This window comes from Oreochromis niloticus, linkage group LG8 (assembly GCF_001858045.2).
Source record: "Oreochromis niloticus isolate F11D_XX linkage group LG8, O_niloticus_UMD_NMBU, whole genome shotgun sequence".
Classification (NCBI taxonomy): domain Eukaryota; kingdom Metazoa; phylum Chordata; class Actinopteri; order Cichliformes; family Cichlidae; genus Oreochromis; species Oreochromis niloticus.
In genome coordinates, this window is record NC_031973.2 from 28,467,159 (window position 1) to 28,487,063 (window position 19,905).

The window sequence follows — 19,905 nt, forward strand, 5'->3', positions numbered from 1 at the left end:
GAACAGCATGGTGCTTGTTTGAAAATGATCAGCTGTGGATCAGAATATGAAGCTAGACGGCACATAACCTTATTCATTCTAAGAAAAGTGTTTGAACATTCAGTATCAGCCCTCAGTGTGAGTCTTACAGGTGGTTGAAGAGGCTGAGAGACACTCCAAATATCATGTGGATGACGCCCAGGATGACAGACATCTTCATCTTAAATGAGTTGAGGAAAGTCAGCTTGTTGGTGGCAATATTCCAGATCTGCAGAGAGCACACAGCAGGTTCAGTGAAGAGCACATGCAGAGCACCCTGCTACTCTAACATAAGTACAAACAGGCTGACATACAGGTCTGTGTTGACCACTCAGTGATCTCAGATAGATAGTATTTTTTAATTTATGTTTTTAGTTTTTAGTTTATGAAACAGCTCTGGAGCTGGATACTGCAGTTTTCTCAGACAGGGTTCAGGGACAGATGACTCTTTGTGTCACACTGTCTCACATCTGTGGGGTGTTTAATCAGTGAGGACTGACAGCTACCGAAGCTCTGACAGGATCGATTGTTGCTTGGCTCACAAACTGGATGATTGGCATTCTTATCACTGATTTCACCAGCCCGAGATGAAATGAGCAGGGTGTTGTGCACTGGAGAAAACTAGTGCCGGTAATTTGATTTAGTTGCTATAGTGAGTACATATATTGTTTACCGGGTCAATTCCGAGTGGATAAGGTCCACCGAACACACCGGGAACAGCAGGATCTAACTGGAGAACTGGATTTCCATCAAGAGTCTCAGACCTAGGACAGACGGAAGGAGAAGAACTACAATACATCCTGTAAGATGAGAAACTACACATTTTAGAGCACGAATCTGCCACATACACACACTGGCCACTTCATTAGTTACACCTCGCCAGTAACAGGTTGGACCCGTATGATGTTATTGATTTCCTGTCTTACTTTGATCGTCAGTTATCGTGTGTTTTGTATAATTAGCTTTATTATAGGGCGATCGTGGCTCAAGAGTTGGGAGTTCGCCTTGTAACCGGAAGGTTGCCGGTTTGAGCCCCAGCTTGGACAGTCTCGGTCGTTGTGTCCTTGGGCAAGACACTTCACCTGTTGCCTACTGGTGGTGGTCAGAGGGCCCGGTGGCGCCAGTGTCCGGCAGCCTCGCCTCTGTCAGTGCGCCCCAGGGTGGCTGTGGCTACAATGTAGCTGCCATCACCAGTGTGTGAATGTGTGTATGACTGGATGTGTAAAGCGCTTTGGGGTCCTTAGGGACCAGTAAAGCGCTATATAAATACAGCCCATTTACCATTTACTTCCTTCACTGCCTGTTATTATTATCCTCATACAGAGTGTCTACACCTGTGCTAGTCTGCACCAGCTGCCTCTGCTTCCATCATTGCCTGTGCAACCTCGGTTTGTGCTTCTTCTCCTGATTCTGTTCATCTGGACGGAGAAACATTTCGTCACTCATCCAGGTGATGTCTTCAGTCTCAGCTGACTGCAGGTTTCCAACCTTATTAACTGTACATTTGCATAATCACTGAGACTAGCACCACTGAATGAACAATGGGCTGGGAGGTCAGTTTATGATCATTAACATGGATTTCTGACTCAGTTTTTGCAGTTTGGGATTTATGATTATGATCAGTCATAATCTAACCTTTTGTTGTGAGCTTGGTCTCTGGGTACTGCCTTTAAATTCTAATCAGCAACACTCTAAAAATGACAGTTTGTTCAGAGATGCTCTCCTGAATGTCTGTGGTTATTTAAGTTACTGCTACCTTCCTATTAGCTCTGATATCAAACAGGCATTTTCACCAAAGAGCCGCTGCTCACTGAGATGATGTCAGCAGACCAGACCGTCTGACACCAACAACCATGCCGTGTTCAAAGTGAAAGTGATTGGCTGATTAGATAACTGTTAACAAGCAGTTGAAGTCCTCCTAACACAGTGGCCAGTCAGCAGATCCCTGACTGCTTCTGACTACAGAAGTCTCCTTTAGGTTCTCACAGGCTCACATGCAGAACTGGATTACATGGATCAGATTCTTTTTCCTGTATGGCTGTGTTTGTGCTACTGTTGGTAATTTTAGTTTTCAAATTATTTCTGAAGTGAGTTCAATCTTCTAGTCAGCTGCTGACATAGTGCTGGGTGTGTGATTCAGTACTGGTTTTAGTCTGGTGGTGGTCACAAACAGGAAAAGTGGAAATCTAAACTTCATTTGTGATGAGGAAAAACTGGAATATATTACAGAATAATCAGGCAGAAATCAAAGATCAGAGCCTGAACTTACGTCCAGTTGGCTCCTTTGGGGCCAAACATGGGCCTGACACTCCAGCCAGACCCAAACATGTTGAGTGACTTAGAGAAACAGTCATTGTAAATGACGCCTGTGTAGACGGAGAAGATCCCCATCAGAAGGATGATGTAGCGCCCAGCAAAAATCATGTTGAACATCTACAGAAGCAAACAGAAAACACTGAAATATGATGCTTCTGATTACTGACTGAATAACCTTACATAACTATATTGGATTACTTCTACTTGTGTTAACGTACCTCATTGTCACTCTTCTGGGCGAGGAGGCGACTCTCTCGAACGACCAGGTAGAGGGCAGCGCAGGTCATCAACAGGCCGTGCCCCATGTCACCAAACATCACAGCAAACAGGAAGGGGAAGGTGATGATGGTGTACGGAGCTGTAGGCACACAGGGATCCACCGCCAAACAATCATTATTCAACTCTGCTGCTGAAATTTTACTAAAATGTTTGGCTAGAAGCAAATAACACATTTTACACACAAAGTAACGAATCCTTTGTAACAGAACCAAAATCGCTCTGTTCGTTTGGTTGACACTCGATTAGTTTGGCCTGAACACTGAACCAAAGTACTGCAGCGTGCAGGAGAGCTTCACATTCACTGCAGTCACAATCACAAGTTTTAGTGAACAGTAATTTCAACATGAACCAATGACCTGGATTGATTTCTCGGTAGCTTCCGATGCCGTAGGCGTCCACAATGTTCTGGAAGCCTGACGTGAACTTGTTGGTCTTGTTGAAGGTGGGTGGAGTCTGTTTGGTCTGCATCCTGTTTAGGATGGAGGGCACTGTTGATCCACTCCTCTCCTGTGAAATAAAGCCTCGTTTAGAAGTTGCTGAATGACCAGCATTGAAACACCTCTGACTGTACCTCAGACCTCAGTGATTTCCACTGTCACGTCTGTTTTTAACACCTACCTGCTGTACAAAGAACATGGCCATGCAATAAGTTCCTTATCCAAAGGTCCACAGATTCTTTTAAAGACCAGAGAACTTTGTCTTTACAGCTAAAGACAGAGCGTCTCTCAGATGCTCTCCTCATCCAACTATGTAACTTAGTCGAAATAGGGAGATTACCCGTCAGGTATTCTTTAAGCTTTACGCAGCTTTCTGAGGCTTTTGTTGCCCTGCGCCAACTGAAATTTAAAATATGATATATAGAAGTGTTTTTCTATGCATTTCTTTCCATTCTGCTCAGCAGGCTGAGGTGCTGGGTTGGTGTAGTGGTCCTCTTCATACCTGTCTGACAGGTGTTTCCTGCAGCAGCTTCTAAGTACAGATCCAGTTGGTTTGGGTGCACCCCGAGGTTGTGTTTTAACTGTGTTTGCTCCCCTCGGGCACATTCTTTCACCTTTAAACACATCTCTAATCACTGCTATGCAGATGATACTTAGCTGTACACTTTGTTTCACTTACATGAAATGCATCAACTCCACAGTTCATTAAAGTGCCTAGACACTGGTAAACGGTGGCTGGCAGACAGTTTTCTTCAACCAAATCAAGACAAACTGAAATAACTGTCTCTGCAGCAGAAACATGTGTGTCTGGGATAAAGGAGACACTTGGACGTGTTGGTTCTGTGGCCCATGTGGATGCACATGTGACGTCTCAGGCTCGTTCCTGTGTTTATCATCTAAAACATACTGCTCCACTGGAAATGATTATTCACGCAGTTGTTTCATCACAATTGGCTTACTGCAGTGCACTGTACACGTGTCTTAGCAAAACCTCCCTAGAACGGTTGCTCAGAATGATCCTGACAGGCTTCTGACAAAATCCTCAGAGTTTCCACGTGCTCCTGATGCAGCTGCACTGGCTTCTGGTTTATTTCAGTGTGCAATATAAGATTCTTTTACTGACTTGGAGAGCTTTTCATGTACAGGCACTCGGCTATATCAGGGAGTTTCTGCAACCATGCGTCCCTCATGGTCCTGTGACCAGGGCCTGCTCATGGTGCCCCATACTGAGCTGACAACAAAAGGATCAGAGCCATGTGTTCAGTGGGCTCAGACTCTGGAACTCTCTCTTTGGACTTGAGATCAGTAGCCTCCAGTTAAAAACATATCATTTTAAACCTGTTTTGTATTCATGTTTCTTGTTTTTATGCATTGTTGGCTCTTGTGAAGCACTTTGTGATTGTATTTCTTTAAAGGTGCCATATAAATAAAGTTTTACTTAGTTACCAATGGGTGGTAACTATGGGAACATTTCAACAAACCATCTGCTCTTTGCACTTCTGATTAGATGCAAACTGTATTTGGTTACCCCGTATTTATACATGTGTAATGACAATAAAGTTGACTCCTAACTAAGACACAGCTATTCTGTTTGGAAACATTCTGGTTTCTTTTTCCTCATTTTATAAAAATTCTCTCAGATGCACAGCATGAGGAACCAGAACAGAGAAATGTGCGACGGGCAGAGACAGAGCCACACTCACCGTTCCTCTGCGCAGAGCAAACTGGATAGAGTCCAGGTCTGAGACAGGACACCACACCTCAGCTATCAGACACTTCTGGGTGACGTCGATGTTGCAGAGGTTCAGCGTATGGTAGATGGCCTTCATCTTCCTCACCTTGATGAACCACACCCGCATGGTCTTAGAAGCAGCCTGAAGCACTCGCTGACGGTGGTCCTCGGTTTGGTTCAGCACCTACAGCAGCAGCGCAGAAGGATGTTTCGTTTTGTTAAACTGAGCATTTCTATAAAAGTGACACACGGTTCTTTGATTTTTCACGTTTTCTTGTTGAAGTTTGAAATATGCAGTTTCAGCAGTGCAACAAACCTACGTTATATTCATATTCATTCACACAACTTGTATTTCAGTGTAATCCTAGGCTCTGTTGTGGCAGAGTGTGTGTCTGGCAGGATCAGCCCAGTGCAGACCTTTCAAGCAGAACAGGTTTTTTCCTGTCTTAATAAGGAGAAACAGGGGAACCAGAGCACATAAAGGACAAGGGTCTTTCAAAGATAAGACGTGTAGCACAATAAAGCCTGTCTACACTACAAGGGCCTTTGTAATTTGACTGGAAATAAATGTTCTCAAGGAAAGGTGCAGGAGCCTGAGCACAGAGTCACTGTTGTGCAGAGCGTCTCATGGATTTCATCTTGTTTAGTGAGCAAAACAAGTGCACTGCTAACAGCTCTGTGGCTTAAACAATAAATAGGCATCTGTCCAAGGTCAACTCCTCCCCTCTGCTTTATTTTTACAAGACTGTAAGCATTGGCAGAAGCCTGTAGAGCACACATAACTTACCATTTGGAGGTCATCGATGCGGCTGTTGACTCCAGCCAGCATCTCCTTCCTCTCCTGCGGGGTCTCTGGGCAGGGGTAGAGGGACGCACGGAACCTGCAGGAACCCCACAGTCAGTCTGACACACAGCGTGGAACACACATCGCTCTCCCACACTTTGTGGGACAACCTGTCGCAGCAGATGGCCCCGCGAGTTTTTCCTTCCCCCTGTCACCAAAGTGCTTGCTCATAGGGGGTCATATGATTCTTGGGCTTTTCTCTGTGTGTATTATTGTAGGGTCTACCTTACAGTATAAAGCAGCTTGAGCTGACTGTTGCTGTGAGTTGGAGCTGTATGAATAAAACTGAATTGAACTTTGTGACGGGACATGTGTGTCACTCTCTAGAAAATGTTCCACTCTGTGGATTTACAGCTGTAACACAGCGCTCACATTCCCACCTTAACTAGCACTTAGCTGTGATACTAACTATGTGATCGTGTAACCATGTCAGGACTAAACATAAGCATCACGCTGCGTGACTCTACATATTAAAATGGAGACTGTCAACAAAACCTAACAGTGACAGCAAGAACGGCTTTTCATGCGACACCCACCCCTCACAGATCTTCTTCACCCGGTTCTTCAGCTGGTCACCCTGGAAGAAGATGATGAACACTGACTTGTGGACTTGATCTCCCTGTTGGAAAGGGAACGAAATATTAGATCTGTGTTTAACTCTAACGTGCAAGCAAGGCAATGTCCCCAGAAGTCCACATGTATTATTTATGTGTGTTATTATTCCATTCTTGTTTGAAACTCTGTTCTCATTACTACTCTCCACAACTCCACTATTACTGTACTCACTGTGGTGGGGTCCTCTAGTGGGTCCTCGATCTCTGCCTTCCTTAAAAAGACATTACCACGACACACCCTCCACAGCATCCGCTCAAAGGTGGGAATCCTCTCCCTGCTGATCACTCCGGCCACAAAACTGCACAGACACGAAACCAGCACCACAGAAATGTTGCAGCTTATCCAACTAATAATCCATCACAGTTCACAGGTGACAAATGTGACCTTGAGATCCACTAAGGCAGAGGTGTCCAACTCCAGGCCTCGAGGGCCGGTGTCCTGCAGGTTTTAGACGTGTCCTTGATCCATCACAGCTGATTTAAATGGCTAAATGACCTCCTCAACATGTCTTGTAGTTCTCCAGAGGCCTGGGAATGAACTAATCATGTGATTCAGATGTGCTGACCCAGGGTCAGATCTAAAACCTGCAGGACACCGGCCCTCGAGACCTGGAGCTGGAGACCCCTGCACTAAGGGATCAGGATCATATATCTAATAAAATGACCAGTACTGTGGTGCCACGCCTTTAGCCAAATGAGCTAAACATGCAAACTCCCAGAGAGAGCAGTTACAAGAGACAACAGTCTCAGTACTTCCTCAGTACTGTAGTGAGCATTTAGCATGGCAAAATCACAGCATCTAGCTCCTCTTGCATCAGCGGATAAGGTATATGCAGTAAATGGCTATTTCTAATATTTAGTCCTTGGCTGTAGTTCAGCAGGTACAGCAGGTACAGCAGGTTATCTACTAATCAGAAGGTTGATGGTTCGATCCCTGTCTGCTCCAGTCTGCCTGCCAAATACCGTTGGGCAAGATACTAACCCCAAGTTGCTCTCTGATGCATGCAGTGGAGTGTGAATGTTAGACAGAAAGCACTTCTGCATAGAGAAAGTGCTTGTGTGAACGAGGTGTGTTGTATAAAGTGCTCAGAGAGAGTAGAAAAGTGCTGCATAAGAGGAAGTCCATTCCTTCACTGTGGAGTTTATAGTTCTCCAGGCTCACTAATCAGACTGTGCTCACTAACCACGAGACATCCAGAAGAAGACTGTCAAATTTAATTTCAGTTTTTATTTCCACATTAACAGATTGTCCTGGATAACTTGTGTTTCGTGAGCTGTTGGAGCGCTTGGTCCTCATTTGAGAGAAACTGTTGCCTCGATGAACTAAATAAATTGTTGCTGGAGTTGTTAGTGTGTGTTACTTTATACGTTTATCCTTATTGGAAAATGCAGAGAAAGAGAGCAAGGGAATGACACACATTGCTACTTCAATATGTGCTACAACAAACTGAGAACAGTGTGACTACTGGAGGACAGTCCTCAGGCTCACCCTAGTCTGAGTGGGGCCCCGCGGCCCCCCTCACTACCCTCCATCAGAGCCGATGACTCCTCCAGCAGGTTAGGATCCTCCATCTGCCAACAAAAAAACAAAAAGCACCTCATCAGGTGCAGGAAGTTACCAGTTAGGCCCATGCATCACACAAAGACGTTTGCACTGCCGCTGCAAGGCCTGTAACAGTTGCAAAGGGTGTGAAACATCGCTGAAGTATCAAATAAAGAGAGAAACACATGTTACAGAAGTTCCAGTGAGTTACTGCAGAGTGCTGCAACTACTAGAACAATACATTTTTATGTTGGAAAGACTTTCTGAGGTCAGCTAGTCACAAATGTCTTGTACAGACTCATGTGCTAAAGACCTGGAACGCTCACACAGCGGGTGCATGGAATGGGAAACTTTGAAGAAGCTTATAGTATTTGTTTAACAGGAAACTGATCCTAATAAAATAAAACAACAAATAAATCTCTGCCAGAGCGCACACAGTACAACAAGGACAAAGGCAGGACTGAGGCTGTGCAGCATAGACACACAAGGGAACAGGTGTGCAAACATACAGGTGAAAACAAGGGAATAAAACTGAATGCAACACACACTGGACAATAGACTACCAAAATAAAACAGGAAGTAAGGTGACACAGAGACTCCGGGGAGGCTGAATAAACAGGAGCTCCACACTATAACCATAAACAGAACTGGGACCAGGCCAGGACAAAAAAGTCCCAGAGAAGCTGGTTTATGTTTCTCTCTGCATCCTCTTTGGTAACAGAAAAGCTGCTGGGTTCAGATTAATGACTGACTCGGAGGCGAAGTATATCCCATCAGTTCTTTACCTCCAGAAACTCTTTGTTGCTTTTGCAGTTTGTTTTGGGTCCTTTGCACTGTGGTGTGCTGTGTTATCAGTGTAGCACTGCACCACTGGTACAAGTCACTTTGGTCCAGCTGTCCCAGTATTTCTGTGTACAGACTGTGTGAGAGTAATCAGTGGTTTGCTCCTTGTTGTAAACTAGGCTAACGTTGACTGTAGACTCTGACAGGGACTCACCTGCCTGAGTCTTTCTGTCTTGGTTACATGTCATGAAATTGGTTTTTCTTAATCATGGAAATAATTCTGTCATCATGCACTTTGTCTTCTTTCAGGCCTGTTGGTGCATTCATTCTTCTTAGCGAGTCATCCATGTTGAGTTAGCCACCTCCTTCCTCTCTGACACTGTAGGTTTATCCAGGTTTTCCAGCCTAATGATGCCCGCCCTCACCTGCACTAACATCTCTTTCAGCTTCATATTTAAAATTACATCAAAAGCAAGGAAAGGCATAAAACACAACGTCAATACTTTAAATCAACTTCAGATATTACGTCTGCTTCCTTTGGCCTCACCTGGCCTGCATCACTGACAGCTGACTGAACTGCTGACAGTCCATTGTCCCAGAAACTTTAAGGCTGTGGACTGTTTATGCACATAGCTGCAGTTCTTAAATGAAATCTTTTAAAAATGTTTTGAATTAAAGCCAAAAGTCTGCACTTCAATAAGATACTCAGTGTTTGATTTACAATCCAATGTGGTGGTGTTCAGAGGTAAAACTGCAAAACTTTGTCTTTGTCCCAAACATTATGGAGGCACAGTAGGCGGCTACAGACAAACCATTTGACTGCAATGTTGTAGCTGCAAAGCTCATGTCATCGTCTGCTGTCTGACAGTGAACTGCTGCCTTAATCGATGCATAATCAAAGCTATCAGTGCTCTAATACTCTTTATGTTCTTCTGTGTAGTGTATGTGTGAGCGGGTGGACTGAGCAAACCTCATTAAAAAACTGCTGTGTTCGATGGAGGATGTGTTTGAGCTCCGTCAGCTCCAGGAAGTTCTTCTTCAGGGCTTCCTGGTTGGTGTTTATCTCCTTTAGTTCATTCTCCAGCTTCTCAAATGTGGCCTGCCAAACATAAGCAGCATGCACAGTTAATTGTGAAAATGCTGATATGTTATTTTGATAGGTACAACATTTTGGACCAAGTCAATAAAAGCTATGGACATGAAGGAAACACTGTGTTGGAAGTGGCTGATTACCTCCAGATCAATCATGTCTCTGGGAAAAGGTACTTCCGGGTTCTCTCCAGTGTCCACTGTCGGGATGTTGGCTTTTTTGATCTCCTTCTCAACAAACCCTGTTCATCAAGGAAACTCAGTAATTACCTCGTTACCACAACAAGGGAACAGAAAGTGACTCAGACTGAGCAGCAGCACTCACTCAGCTTCCTGTCCATCTCCTCGCATCTCCTCACTTCATTCACAAACTTGCGCTGGAACACGTTTACATCTGGATTCAGCTGTTGTTAGAAAAAGACCAAAAATACATGTTTCAAAATGTATTATTGGAATTTGGCATTGACTTAAACCAGCTTACACCATGATAATCAAAAATGACTTTTTATTTTACCGCCAACATGTTGATGTCATATGAAAGATGTGTCAGTCTGGCACCATTTATACTCACATCTCTAAACTGGACCATGCCCAGTTCTCCCAGCTCGCTCACACAGCAGTAGGCTGCCTCTGACTGGAGAAAGAGCTGGGCCAGAGTCATCTCCTCACTTCTGAACAGTTCCCCCATGATGACCTCTGCACTCCACCTCAGCTAGGATAAACAAACACTGCACCAACGACAGGAAGAGTCAACAGCAAGTACACAATAACTATATAACATACCAAATATACCATAGTACCACACCTTTTATCACGCTATACAGCATTATTCTTTACTGTACTCTTCAGACTTTACTATAATAAAGCATAGTATGGTTTCAGGTTTATACGGGCTGCAGTTACTAATCATTTTCTTCAGTGTTTTATCTGTAAAATAATCAACAAATAGTTATTTGTGTCTTTAAACTCTGTGGTTTAGCACAGCCTCCTCACAAGAAAGTTCCAGGTGAAAACCCTGGTGGGGGCATTTCTGCACCTGTCCTCTCTGTGTGGGTTTCATGGGGTACAGCTCCCACACACCAGAGACATAAGACAGCTAAGAAAAAAAATATTGTTCATCATTTTGAGAATAACGTTGAAATTTTGAGAATAAAGTGGAAAATTTGTTTTGAGAAAAACACTGAAATGTGGATTTTACAGTTGTTGTTTGATTGCTACAGCCTCTACACAATGTCTTGTTAGATGACTTGGTGACACTAATGTGATACAACACACATCATCTGTCCATTATCAGCTATTTCATTTTGTACACGTTTTAAAACCTGAAGAGAAGCTCTCAGGGACACACTTTAAACTGCACGCTGCTGATGAACGCGTCCTACAGCAGGAAAGAGTCAAATAAGATAAGTGCACTGTAAAAAGCCAAAAATCTCACTGAAACTCCACAGACATTAAACTCCACAGACATTAGACTCCACAGACATTAGACTCCACAGACATTAAACTCCACAGACAGACATTAAACTCCACAGACATTAAACACCACAGACATTAAACTCCACAGACATTAAACTCCACAGACATTAAACTCCACACACACCTCATATATCGTATAGAGGCAGGAGTCTGGTTTTAGCAGGCCTGTCTGTCTCACTCGTGTACTGTAAGTGAACAGCTGATGCTAGAACAGGCTAAAGATGCTAATGCTCGTCTGTCACACCGGCGTTACTGGCACTAGGCCACACGACACACGACAGCGGAGAGTGGTCCACATATCAGGATGATGAACGGAAACCCACATAAGGAATCACCATGATTATTAATCATCAGCGTCATAAATGTAGTTCCTTTTGGTAATTCGTGCATCAACAGAGGCTAACAGAGCAGAGCATCGCTGACGTCACTGCATCCCTGCTGATGCAGCTCTGTCCTTCACAGCTCAAGGACGCTGCTGGCTCAGGCCTACAGCCCCTTCATTCATACTCATTTTAAATATTAATATCTATAAACCAGCGATGTAACTCCGCTGTATGACAGGATACCAAGTGCCCCACCGCCTCATCCTGTGCCACCTCTATGAGAACACGAATCACTGTTAGTAAAACTAACCTTTAAATAGACCTCACCGCAAACACAGAGGAGCTGCACAACCGCCTCACAGCTCACAACAAACGTGGACTGTGGTTCATAATCCTCAAACATCCATCTCCAAAGTATCTACACTCACCTCACAAGCTGCAGCTCGTCAGCCCTTCACCCTTCAGTCTCCTCCTGGATGCTGGATGCGGTGGTCCACCGCGCTGCGTCAAGTTACACTTCAGCAGGAAACATACCCGAAGAGAGGATTTCAAAGTAAAGTGACTGTCTCTTTATCTCAGGGATTTCTTTCGTTTTGACGATGGGCGTAGAAGTGATATTCGAAGTTACACATCTCAGATGTGAAGGATGTCCTTCCTACTGCGCCAAACACGCTAATACAGTAAATGGGAAAATCAGTTCAATGGGAATATATTTAGAAAATGTTAAAGGTGATTCGCCGCTTTTCTGCGGGATACATCCCTTTGATCTGTTACAGTGTGGGGTCGATTTTAGGCACTTATTTGGATTCTTACTGCTCAGGCCCACCGAGCCCTGATCTCAGCATTCTGACGACAGTCGGGGATTACATGAAGACACAGAAAACACTGAAATAGATCAAAATCCATCAAGAAATCTTAGAACCTTTGCATCTAAACATCGTTTTTAACTCCCCAAAACTTTCATGAAGAGCTGCATATCATGTTCTGATTAACTGATTGTTATGTTCTTACATGTGCCTATAAGATGTCTATGATGCCTCGTTTCTTATTACTACCACCTAAAGAGCAGAGCTACCAGAGCCCCTCTTCTTAAGGTCTAACAGATGCTGTGGAATAGTCTATGACTAGCCAAATGTTGAGTCAGTACTAATGAGAACCTGTAGAAAGTTTCCTATTACGAAAGCCACAGTAGTAGTTTCAGCATCTCTCAGTTCCACATGGTGCAGGGTTTAAATCAGGACACTGGGAGGCTGCCAGTGAGCAATTTTGGAGCATGGAATTCCCTTAATGTACATAAATTACCACAGCAGACGACTGCATGGAGCAGCTTTCTGCCTCATTCTGTGTGCCATGTGTTTTTCATAATGTGTATGCATGCAGTGTCTGCTTTGTAGAAGACAGCAGTGCCATGGAGATGCCTCCAATAACCAAATATGACTGTATAACTGAAAGATGTTTGTTGGATTTCCACAGATTTAAAATCAGCCTCTTTTAAAAATCATATGTAAAAAGATTTGTTCTCACAGCTTCTTGGCTGTTATTATGAAGCAGCCCAACTTCATTTAAGTAAACAACGTTTAGGATCGCTGTCATGGCTTAGAGGGCAGAGGTTTCCAGACTGTCATCATTAACCTTAACACTCAAAGTTAGTGCTTCAGCAAACTGTCTGTTCTTTACACTGACTGAGTCATAGATATGTACATTTGCAACGTTTTGTTGCTAAGATTAGATTAGAAGAGATGAGAAATAATTTATTTATCCCAGAAGCTGGGAAATTATTGTGGCATTGCAGTAAAAAACAACCTAACTCAATAAGATACAACATCTGAGAACTAAACAGGTCAGACGACAAAAGCAAATACAGTAAAGGAGTTTAATTAAATAATCAATGCATGAAGTATCTCAAATATGCAAATGAAAGTTAATCTGAAATGAGTGCAGGTGTTGTTGTACGACGTAGTAAAGCTGCATCTGAACTTGTGGCAGTGGAGCAGAGGTGTTAAGGATCCATTAATCATTCAAAGCCACAGTCATTTGGTTGAGCTCTGTTCAAACAGTGCTTTGACTTAAACTGGATTCAGACAACAACAGCAGTGATGAATTCCCTCAGCAACTACTGGACTCATTATAACAGCTAGCAGGTCAATATTTAGACCACAGAAAGCTTCTTTTGCAGTAACATGTCTACATTTCTTCTTACCATGTAGATCACTCACTGCAATGAGACACGTGCCACAGGCTGACAGCATCTGGTCTGTGAGCAGTTTGTGTTTGTATGTAAGCACTCGACTCTTTGTCTGTAGTTTTAAATGAAGTTTACAGAAACTCGGGAAACAGAGCCGTCGAACGCACTGCTGGGGTAGTTTTTCACATGCAGGTGAGCATGTTAAAATCCTATTCCATGCTTGCATGCTGATCACTTCATGGCTCTAAGAACAAAAACACAGACATAATCTACAAAGACAGTATCCCATAAGGAGACTGCCGTCCAGCAGGTCATGGCTGACTGGAGCTCCATCAGTAAGGACATGGTGATCCTGGAGACGAGTCATCCTGCAGTATGTCAACATGAAAATGAAGTAAGACTTGGAGCATACCTACTGGAGCTGTTTCTGCGACGTTATAGAGCCAAGTCAAAACAACAGTTACCTCAAAGCACTTCATATCGCAAGGTGAAGACCCTACAATAATACAGAGAACAATCAGATGAGGCCCTGTGAGTATCACTTGGCAACAGGGGGAAGGAAAAACTCTTTGAACAGGAATCTCCTCCAAACCAGGCCCATCTACAGTGACCAGTTGGGGAGGAAGTCAGGAAGAGAACCAGGGATTAATAATAACTAATGATTAGATGTAGAGTGGTGTACAAACACAGGTGAGTGAAGAAGAAATGCTCAGTGCATCATGGGAAGCCTCCAGCAGCCTAGGCTGCCATCCTGATAATAACAAACTACAGTAGTCCAGCCTACAAGTAATAAATGCAAGGGCCGAGCCCCATAACCTCAGTTTTATCTGAATTTAGAAGCAGAAACTTAGAGGTCTTCATGACATTCCTACTGTAACTAATTGGTGTTTATCATCTGGCTTCATAGATAGATATCATCTGCATATAGGGATGGGAATCCAGAACTGGTTCTTGTAGAGAACCTGTTCCCAGCAGTTCCTTGGAATCGTTAGTCTGCCTGCCTATCGATCCCGATTTATCGGTTCTTGCACTCTACGACCAGCTGATTTCAGCTCGTGTGTCAGAGGAGAAAATAGTGGCGCAGTTTAGAGCATATGGACAAGACTTTTATTATTGTAGGAGAAAGGATGAGAGCGCGATTGTAAAGTGGAGACTGCTGCAGGACAGAAACAGCTGCATCATAGTGTTCACACAACTTTGGCTCTTAGCAAGCACCTGCACAAACAGCATGCTAACTCGAAGCTAGCCAAGAACCCAGAGTGATGCTGAAGCTGAGTAAATCTGACCCAGCCCAGCACAGTGATAAGTGAGCCGCTGCTGAACTTTAACAGCAGTCAGGCTGCAGGTTTCTACCTGTTCATGTTTCTACAGTAGAATCACCACAACATCGTTCTGAAGTCTCTTTGTGCTGGTTTTCATCTTTGCTTCCTGCTCTAACACTAAGAGAAAGATCACGTGTGAGTTCATCAGGATAGGATTGTGTTGGTGTGTGCGACTGTAGCCTGCAGCTTTATATTGTTCAATGGTAATTATGTGACAGTGTTCAGATCACCTTATAGAGTAACATGAAAGTAACGAGTAGTGCACGAATGTCTTTATCCTGGGTGTAATTAAGTAACGTACTGCATTACTTTTAAGACAAGTGTTCTGTGTAACATGTGCATTAACTTTTTTAACATCACCGATCACAACAAAGCGGGGAACACCTCCAACAGGCACAAATATTTGATCACACAGCATGTAGTTAATGTGCATGGATGTAATGTCTTTGATATGCTGCTTACAGATGATGGTGACTCTCAAACTGGAACCAATGAGAATCGATAAGTGATATTGATAATGGAATTATAATCACTAAACTCTTATCAGTTCCCATCCCAATCTGCATAACTGTCCCGATTACGAGTGCAGGACTCAAACACAGGACTCTGAATGAGTTTATTTACACAGGTGTCACCAGGTGAGATATATACATATACACAGTGCTGGGGGGAGGGGTCCAGGGCAGCCAGGGGAAGGTCCAAAGTCTTCTTCACACGCTCACTGACTCACGGGACTCCACACAATAATCCAGTCCAAACTCACTCTTACCCTTATCCACTCAGGATCCACGGGGAAGGAAAACAGGCCAAAGTCCAGGGAATCTATACACAGAGAGAGGTTGACGTTAGCACTAGGAGAACACAAGGACATCACTGGGTTACACTGAGGAAGTAGCACAACGATCCAGCAGGACTCAGACTCCTCTGAGGCCTTAAGTAGTGTGGGAGCAGTCAGTGGTGATGGATGGGAGGTGAGTAACCATCTGTGACAGGTGAGAAGGCTGCACAGGTGAGCACTGAGGCGGGGACCAGGGCCAGCTAAGAAGCTTTGACATTCATTTTGGCCTTACAGCATTTTAGAGTATATTTGGATTCTGCTCAGCCAATCGAGGTATTTACTAACCCTCTCATGCCTGGGCTCTCTTTTTGCAGCCTTACAATTTGGACATCCAGCAAAGGCAAAGATAATGTCAGGGCAGATGCTTTGTCCCGCGCCCTTTGTAAGCAACAGCTGCACCTGTAATGTATGTCCTCTTTAGTATTGTTCCCCCCTCCTCTTAAATTGCTCCTAGGTGGATGAGGCTGGAGACGGTCTGAAGATGGAAGGAATTTGAGCATGCAGAAAGGTGTTTGGTAATTAGGCTGAGTGTGTGTGTGTGCATATATACATACATCTCATTTATAACTATAATATATAAGAATGTTTTGCCAGTTTGTTGGTTCATGATGTGAATAATCTTGCTGAGCTGACCCAGTTTCAGATGCAGCACACCTGAGAAGGCCAGGTGAGACTCTGACTGAGCCTCCAGGGCTCCTTCTGTGGCTCCTTCTGCTTCCTTGGTTGATCCAGAACTTGGTTTTGTCTTGATTCGGTGCATTCAGCCATGGGTGCCGTACCATTTGATCTGGTTTGGGATTTCTTTACTTTATTCCAATAAAATATCTTTTTAAGCCTGTGTGTGGTCTCCCTCTTCCTTTGAGCCAGGCTGTGACCTTTGGTTAGATAAACAAATAAAATAAAATTGAAGAATGTTTAAACAGATTATTTCCTGTCACAAATTACATGAAAGTGCTTGAAATGAGGAAGATTTACCAGAATGCAACCTGACTTTCAGAATATTTACTTGAGATATGTTTGATATGTAACTTTTATGGCATACGATATGTGACTTCTTGGTTAGTAAAGACATCATAAATTTCCTCCAGAGCACCTCGTGCTAGTTTTCTTTTTTGTGGAAAGTGGTTCATATTTTATCAACATCACTTGTAGGAATAAATGTCTTTGGAGCCACCACGGCCAGCTGGCACTGACTTAAGCCTCAGTCTAAAAACTGTTGGTCTGAACTTTTGCTGCAGTCTGAAAAAGGTCTCAATCTTAACTGAACCCCAAAAGGACTCAGGCCTGATCGCTAAATGTGAGACTTTATTAAATGTGAGACTTTAGAACTGTAAGCTGTTAGCTTTTCCAAGCCCCTTTCTATTCTTTGTGTTTTTCATCCACTGCTGCTTTCCATGTTGTGGAGGGCAGGGAGAAAGGAATGGAAACAAGAATAGCTCCAGCTTGGCATTCCTCCTTCGGCTGTGCCTCAGCTTGTATACGAGCAGATCAGTGCAGCTCTGCTAACTATTTCAGCCATGCTGATGGGACAAGACTAGACCGTGTGGGTGTGCCATCGAGTCATGAGGGGCTGGACTTGGGTGGAGTCATACTGACATTTGTAAATTTAGGGAGGAGATAAAGGAGGGGTGTGAGGAGAGGAGGAGAGCCCAGTGGAAAAAAGGGAGGGTGGGTTGGAAAAAAAAGAGCGCTGCCGGCTGTAGCTTGACTGGAGGATCTCTCTGCCTGGTGTGCCATTTACATCCTAACGCTCATGTGGTCACATCCAGCATCGCTTGGCTTCCCCTGATCACCGGCCTGACTCCAGGAGCTTCAGACAGAACGGACAGATAGCCGAGAAAGACAGGCTCTATGTATGTGTGCTGGAGAGGGATTAGAGAGTTTATAAATAGGAAGTAAAAAAGCAGAGGGCTGCAAAACAGAGTAGAGGAAGACGCAGGTGGGAAGATAAGGAGTGAGAAAGTAATCCAGAAGAAACTGTGGTGAAAAAGTTATTACACTTTATAAAATCTACCGACATGGCAGCCGTGGAAGCACTGGCATCTGGAAGTGCCCAGCTGGAGCCTCAAACTCTCACTGAGATCTCTGATGATGAGATTAACCTTCCACCTTCAGATGATGAAGACAACGCCCTTGCCGTAGCCAAGAAAGAGCTGTCCACAATGGGCACAGAAGGGGACGCCGCCGAGGACAAAGATGATGCCGTTAAAGCTGATCCACAGGTTAACGGGGTCATGGTGCTCTCACTGCTTGACAAGATCATCGGGGCAGTGGACCAGATCCAGCAGACCCAGAGTGGGCTGGAGGCCAGGCAGCAGGAGATGGAGCGTACGGTGACCAGCATCCAAGGCGAGCTCACAAAACTCACCAAGAGCCACAGCACCACGTCCAACAGTGTCAACAAGATGATGGAAAAGGTGCGCAAGGTGAGCGTCAATGTGAAGACAGTGCGAGCCACGCTGGAGAAGCAAGGAGGCCAGATAAAGAAGCTGGAGAACAACGAGGCGGAGCTGCTCAAGAGACGCAACTTCAAAGTCATGATTTATCAGGTGGGAGAGTGTTTGTGTTTCATATGTGTTAGTCAGTTTGATGTGTAATAACACAGTGGGAGTGAAACCCTGAGAGAGATGGGTGTGGTTCATGGATGAACCGAATAACCGAGCAGGGTTTTGGTGTGTGAGCCCCGTGGCAATATCACTGAAAACTCCTACAAAGGTGGTTTAGTCTGGTAAAGATGTTGCTGGGATGCTGAGGGTTTCAGGGAGTGGTTCCAGGTCTTACTGGAAGCTGCTTTTACCCTCAGTGCTACAGACATACCAGTAAGACTTTTCTCTGGACAGATGATAAAAAAGAAATGAAAGTCTGACCTTTGAATTACTCTGACTTTATGATGTCACTCAGAATAATCACTTAAGATGGAGAAAAAATGCAAAGATGAAGTGTTTTTGCTATGTAGACGCGCATTTCAAACACCACCCTGATCATCTGCAGACTTTTAATTTGCTGAAAAACAAAAAAAGTTCTTTTATCAGAAACGTTGTATTTCTGCATGGAAATAAAAGCAGAGAACTGTAATGATTAAGACTACCAGGCTCTGCAAAAGGAGCAAAATGCACGTGGAACTGCATCAGAGTGACGCGATCAACCAACCGACGACAGCATTAGACTGAGGAGGAGGAGGATGAACAGCAAACAAGAGTTTGTAAATCATGAACCAAATGACTCCAAATCACACTTAATAATTAAAGTATGAGCCAACAGAACTTGTCAACTTGTTGAAACAAATCTAGAGCGATGGTAACAATTACTGCACTCACACTTATTTATCAGAAAACACAGCTTCCTCTCTTTCTCCAATTTATGATACATTTCCTGAGTTCACCTGAGGTCTTATCATTAATGTCCTTTCTACTGGCATTAAGTTATTAGACGACACAGGGAAGCAGAGATCATGGCTGTGTGTGTGTGTCGCAGCTCCATCTGCTCATCACCAAAACTACAGCAGCTAAAATGAATATTCAGCGTCAGTTTGCCTCCAGGTATCTCTTCCATAGCATGCTGTACGTAGGACAAAGAACCGAGCCTTCACCTCCTGGCAGCCCAAGTCAGACTAAATCGGTTCAGAAAGTCATCTCACTCTTTCCTCACTTTTTTCTAAAAAGATGGAAAATACCACAAGCATGCTTCAGCTCCAGTTTAAAGCAGAGGATTGGGGGCAGATGTTTCTTTTAAGAAGACTGGGAGCACGTTTTTTTCTTTGAGGGGAGCTGAGGAGAGCCCTGTTTCTTTTTTTAGCTTGAGAGGCTGCACTGTGATGTGTAATAGCTTGCAGCTTTTTGCACAGTGGCGCGAGAACATTCAGAGTTTCCACCCTTGACTCAGACATCGTGGCTTGGACCGACCTCACTCTCTCTGTTTCCTTCAGTCAAATGAGGGCTCCATCTTAGGCGCTGCAGACTGCCTGACTGCACACGGTCAGACTTTAACTCTGTGCTAACAGACTTACACAATGCATTTGGCTTCTGTGCCTCGGTGTACGAGTATAAGACTTTTTTTAGCAGTCAGCAGATGAGCAGGGCAGAACTCTGAGTGAAAAACAAACTTAT

At 44.0% G+C, this 19,905-nt stretch overlaps 2 protein-coding genes across 5 annotated transcripts in view; one reads left to right on the top strand and one right to left on the bottom strand.

Moving 5' to 3' along the window:
- The window catches only part of atp6v0a1b (ATPase H+ transporting V0 subunit a1b), a 29,527-nt gene extending 17,492 nt beyond the window's left edge, over window positions 1–12,035 (bottom strand). For all 4 annotated transcript variants that reach the window (XM_003454044.5, XM_003454043.5, XM_013276819.3 and 1 more), the window contains exons 1-15: window positions 11,883–12,035; window positions 10,227–10,383; window positions 9,981–10,059; window positions 9,800–9,897; window positions 9,537–9,665; window positions 7,730–7,812; window positions 6,413–6,539; window positions 6,163–6,245; window positions 5,570–5,663; window positions 4,754–4,966; window positions 2,970–3,120; window positions 2,553–2,692; window positions 2,288–2,451; window positions 692–782; window positions 129–247 (exon numbers count right to left, since the gene is read on the bottom strand). In XM_003454044.5, coding sequence (XP_003454092.1) covers window positions 129–247; window positions 692–782; window positions 2,288–2,451; window positions 2,553–2,692; window positions 2,970–3,120; window positions 4,754–4,966; window positions 5,570–5,663; window positions 6,163–6,245; window positions 6,413–6,539; window positions 7,730–7,812; window positions 9,537–9,665; window positions 9,800–9,897; window positions 9,981–10,059; window positions 10,227–10,343 — 1,688 coding nt within the window. In that variant the 5' untranslated portion in view covers window positions 10,344–10,383; window positions 11,883–12,035. The remainder of the gene's footprint in view (window positions 1–128; window positions 248–691; window positions 783–2,287; window positions 2,452–2,552; window positions 2,693–2,969; window positions 3,121–4,753; window positions 4,967–5,569; window positions 5,664–6,162; window positions 6,246–6,412; window positions 6,540–7,729; window positions 7,813–9,536; window positions 9,666–9,799; window positions 9,898–9,980; window positions 10,060–10,226; window positions 10,384–11,882) is intronic.
- Window positions 12,036–17,467: 5,432 nt separating this feature from the next.
- The window catches only part of cavin1b (caveolae associated protein 1b), a 29,061-nt gene continuing 26,623 nt past the window's right edge, over window positions 17,468–19,905 (top strand). Inside the window, exon 1 of the mRNA XM_003454046.5 lies at window positions 17,468–18,348. Within this exon, the coding sequence (XP_003454094.1) occupies window positions 17,818–18,348 (531 nt within the window). The 5' untranslated portion in view covers window positions 17,468–17,817. The remainder of the gene's footprint in view (window positions 18,349–19,905) is intronic.